The sequence below is a fragment of the Engraulis encrasicolus genome, chromosome 4 (genome assembly GCF_034702125.1).
Source record: "Engraulis encrasicolus isolate BLACKSEA-1 chromosome 4, IST_EnEncr_1.0, whole genome shotgun sequence".
In the NCBI taxonomy this organism is placed as follows: Eukaryota; Metazoa; Chordata; class Actinopteri; order Clupeiformes; family Engraulidae; genus Engraulis; species Engraulis encrasicolus.
The window spans coordinates 24,210,948-24,227,214 of record NC_085860.1 but is presented as its reverse complement, the minus strand read 5'-3'; the positions used below and the strand labels follow the sequence as shown (position 1 = coordinate 24,227,214).

The window sequence follows — 16,267 nt, the reverse complement described above, 5'->3', positions numbered from 1 at the left end:
CAACTCAGGGAAATTGTATTTTCCTAATGCGCAACCGCGTGTAAGACTATCTGCTTTCGTTCTTTCTTTCTTTCTTTTTCACTTAAAGTCAAACAATACTTTGTATTTTTTCTAAATATGGGGTTACTTCCACACTGAACTATCATGTTGTTAATATGTCACTGTTCACCTCAGGAGTAGGCGACTGACAATCGATAGGGCGTGTTTATTTTTTAGAAAATAACGTAGGCTGCATTAGTAAATATCCAGTAGCCATGTCTACTATATGGCGTGTGCAGTCTAGCTCATGAGCGTCACATTTTGACATAGTTTTGCTTCCTTTCTTAGGAGTCAGGATTTTTTAACCGACACCCTTGGGCAACCCAGCGGTAGAATTTCTACTCCATGTCCAAACGTTTTGGAAAGTCCAGCTGCTGTCTGTCTCCTCTCTGTTCGATTAACCACGTTGACCTTCTGACCTCACGTTTCTCTCTGAACTTCACGTTCCCGCCCCTCGCTCGGGGTTCGCAGGCAGCGCTGACCAATGTATAAAAGAGTTTGTAAACACTCCTTGGTCCTGACAGCATCATCTGTGTATAGAGCGTTTTGAGAGGAAGCAATTGATAGCGGCAAAGCATAATGGAAGTCTTTAATTCGTCACTCACAATCATTTTAATGATAGGCCTGGTTATTCAACAGTCTGCAGGATTTTGGCTGTTCAATGTCATTTTCCCTCCTACTGCAAAACCTCATACTGCAACCAACAACACTCCGCCTGTTATTATAGGTAAGGCTTCTTGTTTTTCACTCATTTCTGAACAGAGGGAAGATTATCACTCTGAATTGTTTTTAAGTGTTGTTAAATATTTTATGGAGTGCATTTGTAAGTAACCTGTATTTGAATGATATACTAATGTAAGGCTTCAGAGAAAGTTCATTTGAGTTCATGTGAATGAATGAAATTAATGAATGTGTCCTCCACTATTGTTGGTGTTGGTGGGTGTTACTTATGTACCCCTGTACTTCTTGTAGTTCCAGGGAACTTGGGGAATCGCTTGGAGGCAAAGATTGACAAGCCATCCCTTGTCCACTGGATGTGTTACAAGAAAACAGATCACTTTTTCACTCTGTGGATAGACTTGAATATGTTTATGCCAATTGGCATAGACTGCTGGATTGACAATATCAGGTAGGAAACGTTCAGACAATAGTGTCTGTCTCTGGTTCACTATCTCTTGCACACATGGATTATCTCCTGCTCACCGTGTCGTTGTAAAGTAGTAGCCCATCCTTGTACATTTGGTGAATGGCTGTGGTTTTCTGACATTTATGGTTATCAAGTCATTCACCGAAATGTGAAATTAAGGGAACAATGATGCCTACAAACAGTAATGGAAGGGAACACAGTTGGGAAATGTTTTCATTGCTTCACTTTAAAAATCGACATGTGACCGACCACATTACACAATCTCTCTAAAATCAATATGGCCTATTCCAGTGGCTCTCCTTTCAATGAATGCAAACAGCAGATGCACATTTGAACAGTTGAAATAGAACGCTGAGTGACACATTATTACACATTTACTATTGAACTGCACTTCAGGTTCAAAAGGCCACTATAGCATTATACACGTAAGCACCTCCCTAAAATGAGCACTTCAAATTATGCATTATGTCAAAGTTGTTTTTTTAACCCAACCTTTTTGCCTTCATTTTTAAAGCAATTGCATGCATAAATGTCAAATAACAGCTGTCTGCAACAAACTAGTATGTATGCAACCTGAACTTCTGTCTTATCTGGTGTTACATATTGGATAAAGTTAAATCAGTGGTTTGATCAGTAAACATTGCCGGACCTCCCCCGCTTGCAGGATTGTGTACAACAGGACCACAAGGAAAACCTCCAACGCACCTGGCGTGGAGGTTAGAGTGCCAGGCTTTGGCCAGACCTACCCAATAGAGTTCTTGGACACAAACAGATTAGCAGGTGAGTGCTGGAGCATCCTCCACCACACACACACACCAGGGGTGGAACTTTAAAAAAAAAAAATCCCCACCAGTCACTGTGGCAGGTAGATTCTCAAAATCTACCAGTCACTCACAATTTTTACCAGTCACCATTTTTACCAGTTCATATTCAACCGTTCCAAACATTGTAATGCCAAGTAAGATCATTTTCTGATCAATACTTTTGTTTCAGAGGACATCAATGCAGTTATTGTGCTGCCAATAACTCTTTTCATTACCAATTTGCTTAAACCTTTGATGTTGGATGCTGCATATAATTCAGCATTAACCCGGGCGCCTGTAGAAAAATTTCACCCGTCAAGGTGGGTTCACATATTTCACCCGCCAAAGGCCAAATTCACCATTCATTGTCAGGTGGACGGGTGCTTATTTCCATCCCTGACACACACGCACCACTCTCTTCACTTCTATACTAAGTGCAGTCAATACACATGACCAATGTGACCTGACCTTTTCCTAGGATATTTCCACACCATGGTTCAGCATCTGGTCAACATGGGCTATGTCCGCAATGAGACCGTGAGGGGAGCGCCCTATGACTGGAGGATCGCACCCAGTATGTATATACGTACAAGTATACATTGCATCCAGTATGTATTTTCAAGTGGTATATATTGCACCCAGTATGTCTATACATTGCAAGTATACATGGCACACACCCCATTAGAATATACCATATTCTTAATTTGCACCAACAAATAGACATTATGAACTATTCAAAAATCTGTCAAGCATACTACGGATAAAGGAGGCCACCACTGTACACACTGTCTGCAAAGTTTCATAGTTTTCACTGCAGAAGAAGAGCACAACAGATGGCGGCTTTGAGCCAAAACATCAACACCCAAAAAAGTGATGATAACGTATAGTAGCAGTGTTACGCTTTTTTCTGTACAGAAAACTAGGTAACAACAAGGTTATCATAGAGGCATTACTGAGTTAAGTTATGGGCAGTCATGGGTAAGCGGTTAGGGCATTAGACTTGTATCCCAAAGGTTGCCGGTTCGACTCCCGACCTGCCAGGTTGGTGGGGGGAGTAATTAAACGGTGTTCTCCCCCATTCCTCCTCCATGACTGAGATAGCATGGTACCATCCCGCCGCACTGCTCCCTTAGGGCGCCATTGGGGGCTGCCCCCTTGCACGGGTGAGGCATACGTGCACTTTTGTTGTGTGCAGAGTACACTTGTGTGCTAGGGAGCGCTGTCCCTCACCCCGTGTGTAGATGAACAGGAGTATTACTTCCGGCAGCTGCAGGACCGGCTGCTATGACAATTGAGTCTCTTAAGGAACACATGAGAGTTTTTAACTTGTTAAGACACTGCATTATAAATGTGATGTTATCAGAAAGGCAATGACCAAGTCGTAGTGTTATGTCATAGTAGTGTAGTACTATGGTAGTTAACTTTTCAATGACGATTACAGCGTGCCACTGGAGGTACGGCGTGCATTAAGGGGCTACAAGTTGGTCATTACCATTTTGGTAACAGTGAGCAAGCTTAGATAACAGGGCGGTTCTTCATTATTGAGTTCTTTGCTCTATCTAAATTCTATCATCCCGTGTTTAGATGAGCAGGAGCATTACTTCAAGTAATCACATGAGAGTTGGTCATTCATTTTGGTAACAGCAAGCAAGCGTAGATAGGCTACGCATTATTGAGTTCTTTGCTCTATCTAAGGCAGGGGTGGGGAACCATTTTCATTCGAAGGGCCACTTCAAATTCCTCCAAGGGCCGTTAAAGTCCTCCAGGGGCCCTACTATGAACACAGACCAGGATTTACCCCTCCACTTTAGGCCTATATTGAAGGCAGCCACCTTTAAAACATCCCCCACCTTCTCTAGGTCCCCTGAAATATAACTTAATTGCATTGCAAATGTAATTTCCAAGATTTCTTCACAAAATATGTCATATTTGTGAAGCTGCATAATATTAAAATGGCATTGGGGCCGGATCAAACGGCCTCAAGAACCATAAACGGCCCTCGAGACATAGGTTCCCCACCCCTGATCTAAGGTCTTATCATCCCCGTGTGTAGATGAGCAGGAGCATTACTTCCGGCAGCTGCAGGACCTGCTACTATGATACTGCGTCTCACACTGAGTCTCACTCACTGAGAAAAATCACATAAGAAGTGGTCATTACCATTTTGGTAACAACAAGCAAGCTTAGATAAGCATTATTGCGTTCGTTGCTCTATCTAAGTTCTCTCACCCCCGTGTGTAGATGAGCAGAAGCATTACTTCCGGCAGGTGCAGGACCTGCTGCTATGACATTGAGTCAAAGATGTTCTTAGTTCACAATAGGCCGTCTCTGATAGAGTCACATGAAAGTCTGTAAGAGTTGGTCATTACCATGATTACATTACATTACCCCACCCCTGATCTAAGTCCTCTCATCCCCGTGTATAGATGAGCAGGAGCATTACTTCCGGCAGCTGCAGGACCTGGTGGAGGAGATGTATGATCAGTATCAGCAGCCCGTGCACCTGCTGGGCCACAGCATGGGCAGCAACTACATCCTCTACTTCCTCAACCAGCAGCCCCAGGCATGGAAGGATAAGTACATACGCAGCTTCATCTCCCTCGGGGCGCCCTGGGCCGGCGCAGTCAAGCCGCTTCGGGTCCTGGCCTCAGGTATTGACTGACACATCAATATTCAATCAAGTCAATCCATCAAACATGTATTTTTGTATTTAACACGTATTTAACACATATTGACATGTATTTAACACTGAACCCCAACTACATACAGTAGTTGCAGCTTCACACAAAAGTTCTTTGTAGTCACACACACAGTCAATATTGTTGTGTATGTGTGTGTGTGTAATGTGATATGCATATGTAAAAGCAAACATAATACACACTTAATACACACATAATATATACATAATAGACATTTCAAAACATAATATATACTGCATCCATAAATGTTGTCTTTCATCTGCTTTTGCCTCAGACTAGGATTGTGCCTGTAAGAATTGACCTGATTGATCTGAGTCAAAGACTAATTTTCCACAAAAGTGACGAAACAGAATTCTGCTTTCCATAGCAGATTGATATCAGAACAGAAGTTTTGACCTATATGGGGTTTGAACTTGGGGTAAAGCAGGCAGAGAGTTCTGGCGTGTTCAAGGGGTGTTGTTTTGGTGTCTGACATATATAACTGATGATAGTGTACTTTAAACTAAGCCGGAACTAGATGTGCCACAGCGGAGGCGTTGGCCAAAGTTAACAAGGGTTTGTAAGAATTGCCTGTGTGCACTTTGCTCCTGCAAGTTTCATGGGGATGTGAGCAGTAGTTATATTTGGAGCGTCCTCTCATGGTTAGAGTGTGTTTGATAGGATTTCTTACAGCACTATCATATTTTGGAGTAACCCAGAGTGAATCACTACCTGTAGAGCAGCCCTACTTAATTTCTTGTCTCTTGCTTTTGTCCATTAAGTCAGTATTTCAATGCTTGCTGTTTTCCAAAGTGACCCTAATCTCTGGTGACATAGAGCCATTTTATGATAACTTGGTGTAAATGGTTTACATGCAGCACATTCAAAAGGTTTTTTTTTAATCCCACCCATAACCCTCATCCATGGCTGAATAAGTGCCCTTGAGCAAGGGAATTACTGGGGAAATTTACCAGAGCAATTGTAACCGAAACATATATATATATTTTAAATTGACTTCTTAAAATACTTGAGGGTTTTTATGCCTTTATTCAGACAGGACAGTTCAAGAGTGTGACAGGCAATGAGTAGGAGAGAGAGACGGGGGAGGATTGGGAAATGACGGTGGGCCGGAATCCGGGTCCCCTTTGCTAATTTAGTCATGACCGAAGCCCGTACAAGAAGTTTAACCCCTTAGCACAGACCCTATGTTATGACCTTACTGTCACCAAAATTGTAATGTCCATGTCTTAATCTGTTACTCTCTGTACTGTCATAGCAATGTTGTTATGATGTAGTGAAGTGTTTTCAGCAAATAGTGAATAGGCCTGCCGGCGACCCCATCTGCAGTAAGAGGCTTTAAGTATTTTATTCTGTTTTTTTTAGGTGAGAATGACGGCATCCCGCTGGTGTCCAACATCAAGATCCGGGAGGAGCAGCGCATGACCACCACCAACCCCTGGATGCTCCCGACGGAGGACGCCTGGCCCGCCGACCACGTCTTCATCTCCACGCCGCGCTTCAACTACACCAACCAGGACTACAAGCGCTTCTTCCAGGACATCAGCTTCGAGGACGGCTGGCACATGTGGGAGGACACGCGCAACCTGTCGGCCGGGCTGCCCCCTCCTGGCGTGGAGGTGTACTGCTTCTACGGCGTCGGCCTGCCCACGCCCGTCACCTATATCTACGACGAGGAGTTCCCCAACGCGGACCCCGTGGACTTCCTGTATGACGACGGCGACGACACGGTGGACAGCCGCAGCATGAGCATGTGCAAGCGCTGGGTGGGCCAGCAGGAGGCGCCGGTGCACGTGAAGGAGCTGACGGGGCTGCCCCACCTGGACATGGTCTTCCACCCGCGGGTGCTACTCATGATCCAGAGGATACTGGAGGGCAAGGGCGTGGAGGAGGTGTTCCATGCGTACGATTTCTACCCCACACCGGCCCCGCGTGCCAGCAACACCACCAACACCACCCAGTCTCCTCCTCCTGCTCCTCTCACAGACGAGCCCCCAGTGTCGGCACCGTAGGCCTTGTGCCTGTGTAGGTGGAGGGAGAGGGGAAGGGGGGGAGCAGCGCACAAACGTGAAGATTACTGCCTATCATGAGTCTTCATGCATTGTGAACAAGCGAAGCATAGAACCAACTAAGTTCTACTTCAGTTCAACTTAGCAATGTGTTTAGAAACATACTGTACATGGATGCATGACATTGTTAAGTTGAAACTATGTGAAAGAGAAATGTGTGTCTTTCTTTCCTTTCTTCTTTCTTGGTTGGTTCTGTGTTTCACTTATTTACAGCGATGAAGACGGAAACAATAATAACCTCTGTCGGTTACTCAGAGCCGACTTTACACACACATCAGAGACAGTGATTAAGACAGGTGTCAAGCTGGGGGAAAGTGTCAAATCTGTACTTACATGCTCTTTAAAAGACTCTTAAATGCCCAGCCTCTGTTGTACAGTATGTGTTGTGTGATTGTGTGATGTCTTTACATGTTGGGTTGCTTTAGGTACCTAAAAATGTCAGTGTATAGTGTTTCAGTGTATTTTTATTCTAATTAAATGTACATTTTATATATCTGTACTTTTGTATAACTGGATTCTAAATCTGACCTGCTGATTCTGCTTGTAATTGACACTTTGGACTGAAATGCAGAAGGCACTGGATAGATTGCTGAAAACATTTGATGTAAAAATATAAAAAATAAAGACATAAATAACAAGTTTTCTGATACATTTTGTGTACTGGTACTGTATACACATTGAGCTTTGTTTATCTTTTCCTACATTTAATAATCTAGTTGTTTATGTGCAATAAACTGAGTCAAATACCTCCATAGGTAGAGATTAGCTCACAGTAGCTCACATCTAACAAGACTGAAGACAAACACAATGAAGAATAGATATCATATTGCTTAACTGTCTGAACAATGACATGTTGTCATGTTCAACGGAATGACCACTCCCAAGGTAGGTATAGCAGCACCTTGAACAAATATATAAATTGATCTCACAATTGTTCTCACCAGCAGCTCTGTTGTCTGTACTGTTTTCCATAAGACGTAGGCTAGTACAGTATACGTCTAAAAGTCATAATGAATCATACAATATTATATTGAACATACATGACATGTATGAATAAAATTGAACTGCATTGGTTGGATAAATGTTAAATGTTTTTCACATAAATAAGTCAATTTCCAACAAGTTGAGAAATACATTAGAAGGTAATTAACTTCTTGGCACACTGCACTCATTGTGTAACCCAAGGTAAGACTTTCAAATGCATAGACAAAGACATACATTTTTTCAAATGTGAAGAAGTATTACTAATTGTCAACAGTAAACCGAGTGTGTATATGGCTTCAAAAACACTACTTGACCTGCCTTGACCTACACAGTGTCACTGAGTTCAGTGGATATGATCTGTTGCAATTCTTTCAGACTTCAAACCATAAGGAGGATAAGAACCCGGGAAGCCGACAGGGGGTGGCAAAGGGGACAGTTGTCCCGGGCCCAGGGGCAGATTGGTCCAGAATTGGGTTCTGATTACATTGCATGTATTGGGTATTGCGGGTCCTTTCAGATTACTTCTACCTGGGCCCTGCCAAAACTGTCAGCGGCCCTGATAAAAACAATAGCCTACACTTCAAATTGACCTGAACAAATTGCAGAAGGTTTTTTTATGTTTGTTTTTGACACAGTTTTGATGTCATTAGGCCCATTGATGTCATTAGGCCTATTCTGTCCATTCCATTTTTCAAGGGTTTTTGTGTCTTTATTGATAGGACAGTCTAGTATGACAGGAAGAGAGAAAGATGGAGCATGACTGGCAAAGGAACCAGGCAGGTCGGATTCAAATCTGGGTCGCCATGGGCACGATGTGACACTGCAGCGTAAAATCAAACCCCAGACATAAAGAAACGTAATCCGTAAATCAAGTGAAGCTGGAGTTTAGAATTGGAACATTGCCTTGCACTGTCCTTTCTCTGTGTCACGAAGATATTCTGGTAAGACTTTACCGGCAATAAGATTAGACAGTTTCTGTAGAGAATTCAGCACATTTTTTCTCCCTCAAGCAAAATAAAGTTCATGGGCCACAGAATGGTTTTAGAAGTGAAATCAGATGACATTTTCAAAGCTGTTTTTTCTGACTTCTATATTTTTTCACTTGATTGACAAGTCTAAGGTCAGAGTCAATATGTGGTGGTATTTAAGCCTTACTGGGGTCGCACTGGTACAACTCTTTCAGGATTTTACATCAATATCTCCCAGTTCAGTATGACAAAGATTCAAGAAAACAGACAGAAGGACCCCAAACTCATCAGCAGAACATGTACTTGTCCACAAGTGGGCGCTGTGCTCACACAAAGCCCAGAGCCGTATATAAAGAAAGCCAAAGACTGGCCTTTGCTGTCACTGGCACCTCAAGTTCCTTACAGAAGGAAGCAAGTTCAACCTGAACACGTGTCATTGTTATACATAAACAGGTCAACAGAGGTCATTTAGAATGTTGTGCTTGTTACATTGTTGAGCATAACATACATGCATCAGAAGAACAAATGCTTGAGTTGGTGTTGAATGGTGTGGGACGCCCAGCCATAGAGGCAATCCTTGGCCACTCCAATGACGGCAACAACCCTCTGTACTGTATTTAACACCTTAATTTTAAATTAAGTTAAATTGTATTTTAACCCCTTAGCACAGAGCTCTATGTGATAACCTTACTATCACCAAAATTGTAATGGGTACGTCTTAATCTGTTACTTAAGGCTCTCGGTAGGCCTACTGTCATAACAATGTTGTTATGATGTAGTTGAGTATTTTCAGCAAATAGTGAATAAGCCTGCCAGCGACCCCATCTGTAGTAAGAGACTACGTATCAGGATGGAATCTGTGGAGCTTTTGTCAGACACTTCACTGCTGTAGTGTTTCCTGGGATCCTCCTGCTACACAACAATGCTCAGCTTCATATATGGCCAGAACCAGTGCAGTTGAGACGGTTTGGCTGGGCCCGGGATAATTTGAAAGGGCCCCCCATTCAATACATAAAATGTAATGAGGATCCAATTATGGGTCCCCTCTCTCTACGCCCGGGGCAACTGACTCATTTGTCCCCCCATACAGGGCCGCTGACAGCTTTGGTTGGGCCCGGGACAAAGTCATCTGAAAGGGCCCCCTCACCCAATACACGCAATGTACTGAGGACCAATTCTGGGCCCCCTCTCTCCAAGGGCCTGGGGTAACTTACCCCTTTGTCCCCCCTTGTCAGCTTCCCTGCCCCCATAGAAGCAGGGTTGCTGAAGCCCCTGACATTCAGTTGGAAATCCCCTTAATGGAGGCATAACTATTAACTTTATCCTCAAGCTAGATTTTCAATTTTTGCTACAGTGTTTGGCTACAAAGATTTAAACAGGCCCAATTTGATAAGAGAACCACCTTGTGTGGATTCATGGTTCAGTTGACAAGGTCAAAACATCACTGTTTGCTCATTTCATAATTCATTCAGTACACAAATAATTTGAAACAGTAGGCTTAGTACTATATTTATAGTTATATCATACAGCATTAGGCCACAAAGACCTTGCCTGGTTACCACCAGACCTAATCACAAGTGAGATAAGGTCTGGAGACCTGCCTACTGTAAATCCTGTAGGCGGTGTATGGTTTACGATTGATGACAGCAGTTTATTGGGCATTACGAATGTCTATTATTTGACATACATAGCCCACAGCCAATCGTGTCAGTATCTATTTAGACAAACTGCAGTCATCACCTTTCCACTCCTCCCTGCTCTCTGATTGGAGACCATGATCGGGAACCCTGGCTGAGGGATAGATTCCATGTTGTCTTTCAGATCGGAACGATTGTGCAAAGCAGCATGGGATTTCTATTTCCCATGCTAATAAAGACCCATGACGTCACTGTATCATTGTTACATTAATTTATGTCACTGTCTCACTAATACTGCATGTTGTGTGGATAGCCAGGTAAATAATTTACATTTGGGAATCCATAAAGTCTACTCTACTCAACTCATCTCAACTCAATTCAAAAATACAATAGTACAATTCTGTGTGGAGCAGTTTTTTTGAAGGTGCACTGTGTGGCCATAGTAGGTATTGCAACTATGCTGCTCATTACCTCCGCCAGGAGGTTATGTGATCGCCCGATTTCTGTGTTGGCATGTCCGTCTGTTCGTTCCCTGCTATTTCGCGGCCTGCCACAAGGTGGTCGAGGTGAATTGAGCAATGACAGGACGTGCCTGCGAGGTGGATGGTCAGTGGGACCACAGCCAGAATGTTTAACAGGCAGATTTGCTGTGCCTACATGGCTACATAGCCAAGAGCACACCAAATAAATATTATAGCCTATAGCCTACAATATGGCACACATATCGTCGCGGAGTTCTCCGAGTGTTTGCCCCATCAACTACAGTTAGGGCCAAAAATATTTGGACAGCAACACAATTATCATCCTTTTCCACTCTTTACCCCAGTACAATGGATTTGAAATAAAACAAACAAGCTGTGCATTAACTGTAGATTCTCAGCGTTAATGTGAGGGTGTTAAAATCCATATCGCACAAACAGGAATGAAATCGCAACGTTTTTTGTGTGTGTTGCCCACTTTTCAAGGGATCAAAAGTAATTGGACAGTAGGCTTTTCAGCTATTTTCCAGTCAGATGTGTGTTATTCCCTTACTACACCATCACCAAGATGTCAATACAAGGTCTTGGAGTTAATTTGAAGTGTTCCATAATTTGCATTTCCATATATTTTTACGGAATATCCATGAGATCCAAAGTCCACCTGTCACCATCAGTAATGTAAGCCATCATAAGGTTGAAAAAAATCAAAACAAACCCATTTGAGAGATGGGGAAACATTGAATACGACTAATTCAAGAGTTCAGAATGTTGGAAAAAAAGTAACACCAAATTACCTGGCAGACATGGAAGACAAATGCTATGGATGACAGACAATATTCTGTATCTGGTGAACAAAAACCCATCTCCCAACAGTTGGCCAGATGTAGAACAGTGTCCAGGTGAACAGTGGATACATGTCCAAGGCAACAATCAAGAAAAAGATCAAGAACATTGAGGAACACTTCACCATAGGAAATACAGAGGGTTTACTAAAGGATGTAAATTATTGATTGCATCAGAAATAGCAATACCAGATTTGGCTTTGCCAAACAACGTCTTAAAAAGATTGTATAGGTCTTGAGCTACATCCTATGGACAGAGGAGACAAAAATCATATTGTACAAGGGTAATGGGAAGAAAGGAGTATAGAGAAGGGAAGGAACTGCTCATGATTCAAAGCATACCACCCAATCAATGAATCATGTTGGTTGTAGTGTCATGGTGTGGGCATGCATATCTGTCAATACTATTTTCCCCTTGTATTTATTGATGATGAGGACTTCCGACAAAAGCCACAGGATGAATTCTGAAGATTTTCAGGCTATATTATCATGTCATATTAAACCTAATGGTTCTGAACTCATTGGACAATGCTTCACGGTGCAGATGGACAATGACCCAAAGCTTCATCTGAAAGCCACTAAGCCATTTCTACCCCAAAAAAGTGGAATATTATTCAATGGCCCAGTCAATCACCTCACCTGAGTACGGTTGAGCAAGCATTTCACTTGCTGGAGGCAAAACTGAAGGGAAAATACCGTAAGAATAAGCAGGAACTGAAGACTGTTGCAATAGAGAGCTCACCATAGCATCACCAGAGATAAAACCCAGTGTCTATTGACGTCTATGGATTGCAAATTACAGGCTGTAACTGACTGGAAAATATTTGCAACCAAATAATTAAACATTGAAATGTTGATGTATAAATACTAGACTGTCCAATTACTTTTGGTCCCTTAAAAATGGGGTGGCACTGATATAAAATGTCATAATTCCGTCACAGTTCACTCGATTTGGACGCAAACACCCCCATATTAAAGCTAAAAGTCTGCTGTTAATGTACATCTCGTTTGTTTCATTTCAAATGCATTGGGATGGTGTACAGCACCAAAAAGATGAAAACTGTGCTGATGTCCAAATATTTATGGTCCTAACTGTAAATGTTGTTCTCCAACTCTGAGTGTTTCCCTGTTCAGTTGAAGTTCACGAAGGGTGGAGATATAACGGCGAACAGTGGTGCGCGAAGGAGGGAAAACTCTCCAGTTCACTACATTTAAGGTTTCTCACAGTTGTGTTGCAACAGTCACCACAAAGCCAGACGGAATGCACAATGTGCGGATTTGCTGTGCGTGCATGCCCGAAGCCATTTGCGAGCCAATAGCGGCAAAACGTAATAATAATAGCCTATAGGCCTAGGCCTAATGTCATATAGACTAATGTCACGCATATGATCCCAGTCTCGGGGAAAATCAACTGTATGCTTCGTGGTGCCGCTACGATATAGCCTCATTTTTCGTAGTTGGGCAACGCGCGCTGTCGTCGAAAGTGGGTGAGAGAGAGCGAGTGAGAGAGAGAGAGACCACCCGAGCAGCGTGCATTCCGGGAGGGGAGCGCTGTCGTTGTGTCAGCTTCATGCCATGTCTCCCTTCCTCCAACATTGTCCCTAACCTTAACCCTAAACCTAACCCTAACCCTAACCTTAACCCTAACCCTAAACTTAACCGTAAATCACTTGTTTGAAATGTTTGATTACCGTTGTTTCCAGTTAGCCTTCACTCACACTTGATTGTTGACGTCCGTCCGCATTATTCTTCCCCCCAGAACCAAACTACCGCAATTGTCAGTTCCCCCTCTCGTCAACTGACCACGAGAAACGAGGCTATTCGTAAAGGCACCACGAGGCTTAAAGTTGATTTTTGCTGTTTTTCTCGTAAAGACTTCATGAATGGCCCGAGTTACGGTTGCGCATATCGTCGCAGCTTTTGTGAGTTAATTGTTCTCAGAGTGTTTTCCCTGTCAACCAAATCAGCTTTTTCTCGTCTGTCCAGTTGAAGTTTGCACGAATTGGAAAAATTAACAACGGTGGTGATGAACAGACAGTGCAAGGAGGGAAATGCATCCAGTTCACTACATTTAAGGTTAATCAAAATTCTGTTGTGAGCGTGTGTGACAGTGATCCCAAAGCGTTCTCAAAGGGCAAGGTTGACCACCGTAGTCAAATCATTCACTAGGCTATAGGACCTATAGGTCTATTATGGGTGGATATTAGTAGCTGTGCCATGTAATATTGTGGCAAAACAATTATATGATGAAAGGCATGTTGCCAATTATCAAAATGTTTATAACAACACAATTAGGCCTAATTAAAAATGTCACCAATAGGCTACTATAGCGATGGGATCCAATAATTAACAAATTACATTTGGGCCTATATGGCATGCATGACCAATCACATTTGCCAATCCCACAATGACAGGTGCACTAATACCAAAGCTAACCAGGTGATATACACCCTAAGAAAAGACACATAATTGTATTTGGTTAACATTGAAGGTTCACAACTCTGAAGTAGGCCTCTAGAAGTCTCTATAGGCCTATGTAGGCCTGCATGGATTACACCACAAACTGTATTAGAACAAATTCAGCTTCCTTGGCGGAGGTCTGCACTCTCTGAGTGCATTTCTAGTTGTAACTGTGCTGTCTAGTGTCAAAATTGATCTTTTCATGAATATGTACTGAGTGAGTGATAAACCTCTTTTGAAAGTCGCTTTGGTTATAAAGCGTTGGCCAAATGCAATGTAATGTAATGTAATGTAAACAAATATATACTAGTATGACCAAAGTACAGTATGTTTAGCAGCTAAAAAGGTCTATTCTATTACTGGATATTCAAAATGGCGGTCCATGGTGAAGATCCCCCTTTTCGTGTATGAAAAGAGCACTTTTCCCAGTCCTAATGAATGTTTACATTTTGATGGTGGTGAAGTGATCATGAAAAGGTAACATATTACACCTTTAAATAATATGAAGGTGGCTTGAGCATTTCAATTGAAATAGGCTTTATATCTCCACAATTACACACACCACACCCAATGTAAAGAGAATGAGGAACAACATGGTGGAAGGAGAAGTCTCATACAGTAAGTGCTGCTGATGACATCAATCATGTTGCTTGATGCACCCCACGGTCTGTAGGCTATCACAGTTCCGGTGTTGACTGGAGGAGGTGTGAATTTCTCATAAAACTGCCCAGAAATAACACAAGAGTCATTGTGCATGTATGACACGTCCATGCTACAAACAAAGGTCTTCATCATTCACATCCACTGACTGTTATTGTAGCTTTCTGCATGCCTCTGTGACTGTAGCCTATAGCCTACTTAGTGGAACCGAAGGCTATTCAGCACAGAGATAATACAGTACACACGTTTTCACTTTTTCACTTTTGTGGGATAAGCCTACTAACATGCATCATCATGTCGAAAGTGAACTGTATGCGCGACCTGGTGCATAAATGCAGAGAAGTCGACAGGGGGGCAAGGGGGTCAATTCACGTTTGGCTAAGGGCCGCCCTAAAGTGCTTTTTGACCAATCACAGCGCAGCAAAAGGACGACCTCGGACAAACCTCGGACACTGACAACTGTGATGCATGACAGTTCAGGAAATAAAAATTATGAATAGAGGAGTGTTTTTTTATGTCTTAGGAGTGAACAACTGCTGCGATAGGCAGTCACTGCATTAATCACGTTGATATCGCATGATAGAAAGTTTATCTGTCCGACCTAGCAACTGTAACTAAAGAGGGCGGGGCTTAGCCAAAGGCGAATTGTCCCGGGCCCAGGAAGAGGCCCAGAATTGGCTCCTCATTACATTGTATAGGGTGAAGGGGCCCTTCAGGTGATTTTGTTCTGTGGACCTGCATGAATATCCCACATTTCTTTATTGACAATTCACAACTCGTTCAAGATTTGTATTGTCATTGTCAAAAAAGGCAATGAAATTGTGTTTGTACAATACCGAGGTTTGGATGAGCTGGAGAACCACACCAGGAATCCATAGGTCAGAACAAAACACTGCTGATGGCACAGTTGTAAAAGTTCACCAGTAGTGGTCTGGGGATGTAGTCAGGGGCGGTTCCAGACATTTATTCTTGGGGTGGCAAAGGGGTGGCGAAGTTTATTTCAGGGGGGCATGCTCCTACACTAAGGGAAAATTATAAACGCTACATAATCGACACACACACTTATGTGATACAGTGAATCCCTTAAAGTGAAACCCTGCAACCTGAAGTTCTATATCTGAAATGATGTGAAGCATTAAGGCTAATGGTCACAATCAGGGACTTAATTGGGGTGGCAAATCATATTTCGGGGGGGGGGGGGGGGGGGGGGACCTCCCCTGGATGTAGTAGCTCCTCAGCTTCCTCGGGCAAGCTTACTGCAACTGTTGGTAGGCCTAGTCTAGATTTTTTGACTCCAGCCATTCATGAACTCACTCAGCCCATTCCACTGCTGGCCTACAGGTCAGGTGTGGCAGGTAATGCTTTCATAGTGGAATTTCTTTTTTTTAACACAGCTAAGAACTGCTGTACAGAAAAGCTCTCCTAGGGTGTGTGAATTGTGTATGGGTATGAGTCCCTGCCAGAACACGACTGCCCTCATTGA

The 16,267-nt window shown here is 42.9% G+C and overlaps 1 protein-coding gene across 1 annotated transcript; it reads left to right on the top strand.

Annotated features, from left to right (window-relative positions):
• Positions 1-142: 142 nt before the first annotated feature.
• Positions 143-7,462, top strand: lcat (lecithin-cholesterol acyltransferase). Its single transcript, XM_063196930.1, has 6 exons — positions 143-766; positions 1,012-1,168; positions 1,851-1,966; positions 2,468-2,563; positions 4,416-4,640; positions 6,051-7,462. The coding sequence occupies exons 1-6, from the start codon at positions 619-621 to the stop codon at positions 6,695-6,697; spliced, it is 1,389 nt and encodes a 462-aa protein (XP_063053000.1). The 5' UTR covers positions 143-618; the 3' UTR covers positions 6,698-7,462.
• Positions 7,463-16,267: the final 8,805 nt, after the last annotated feature.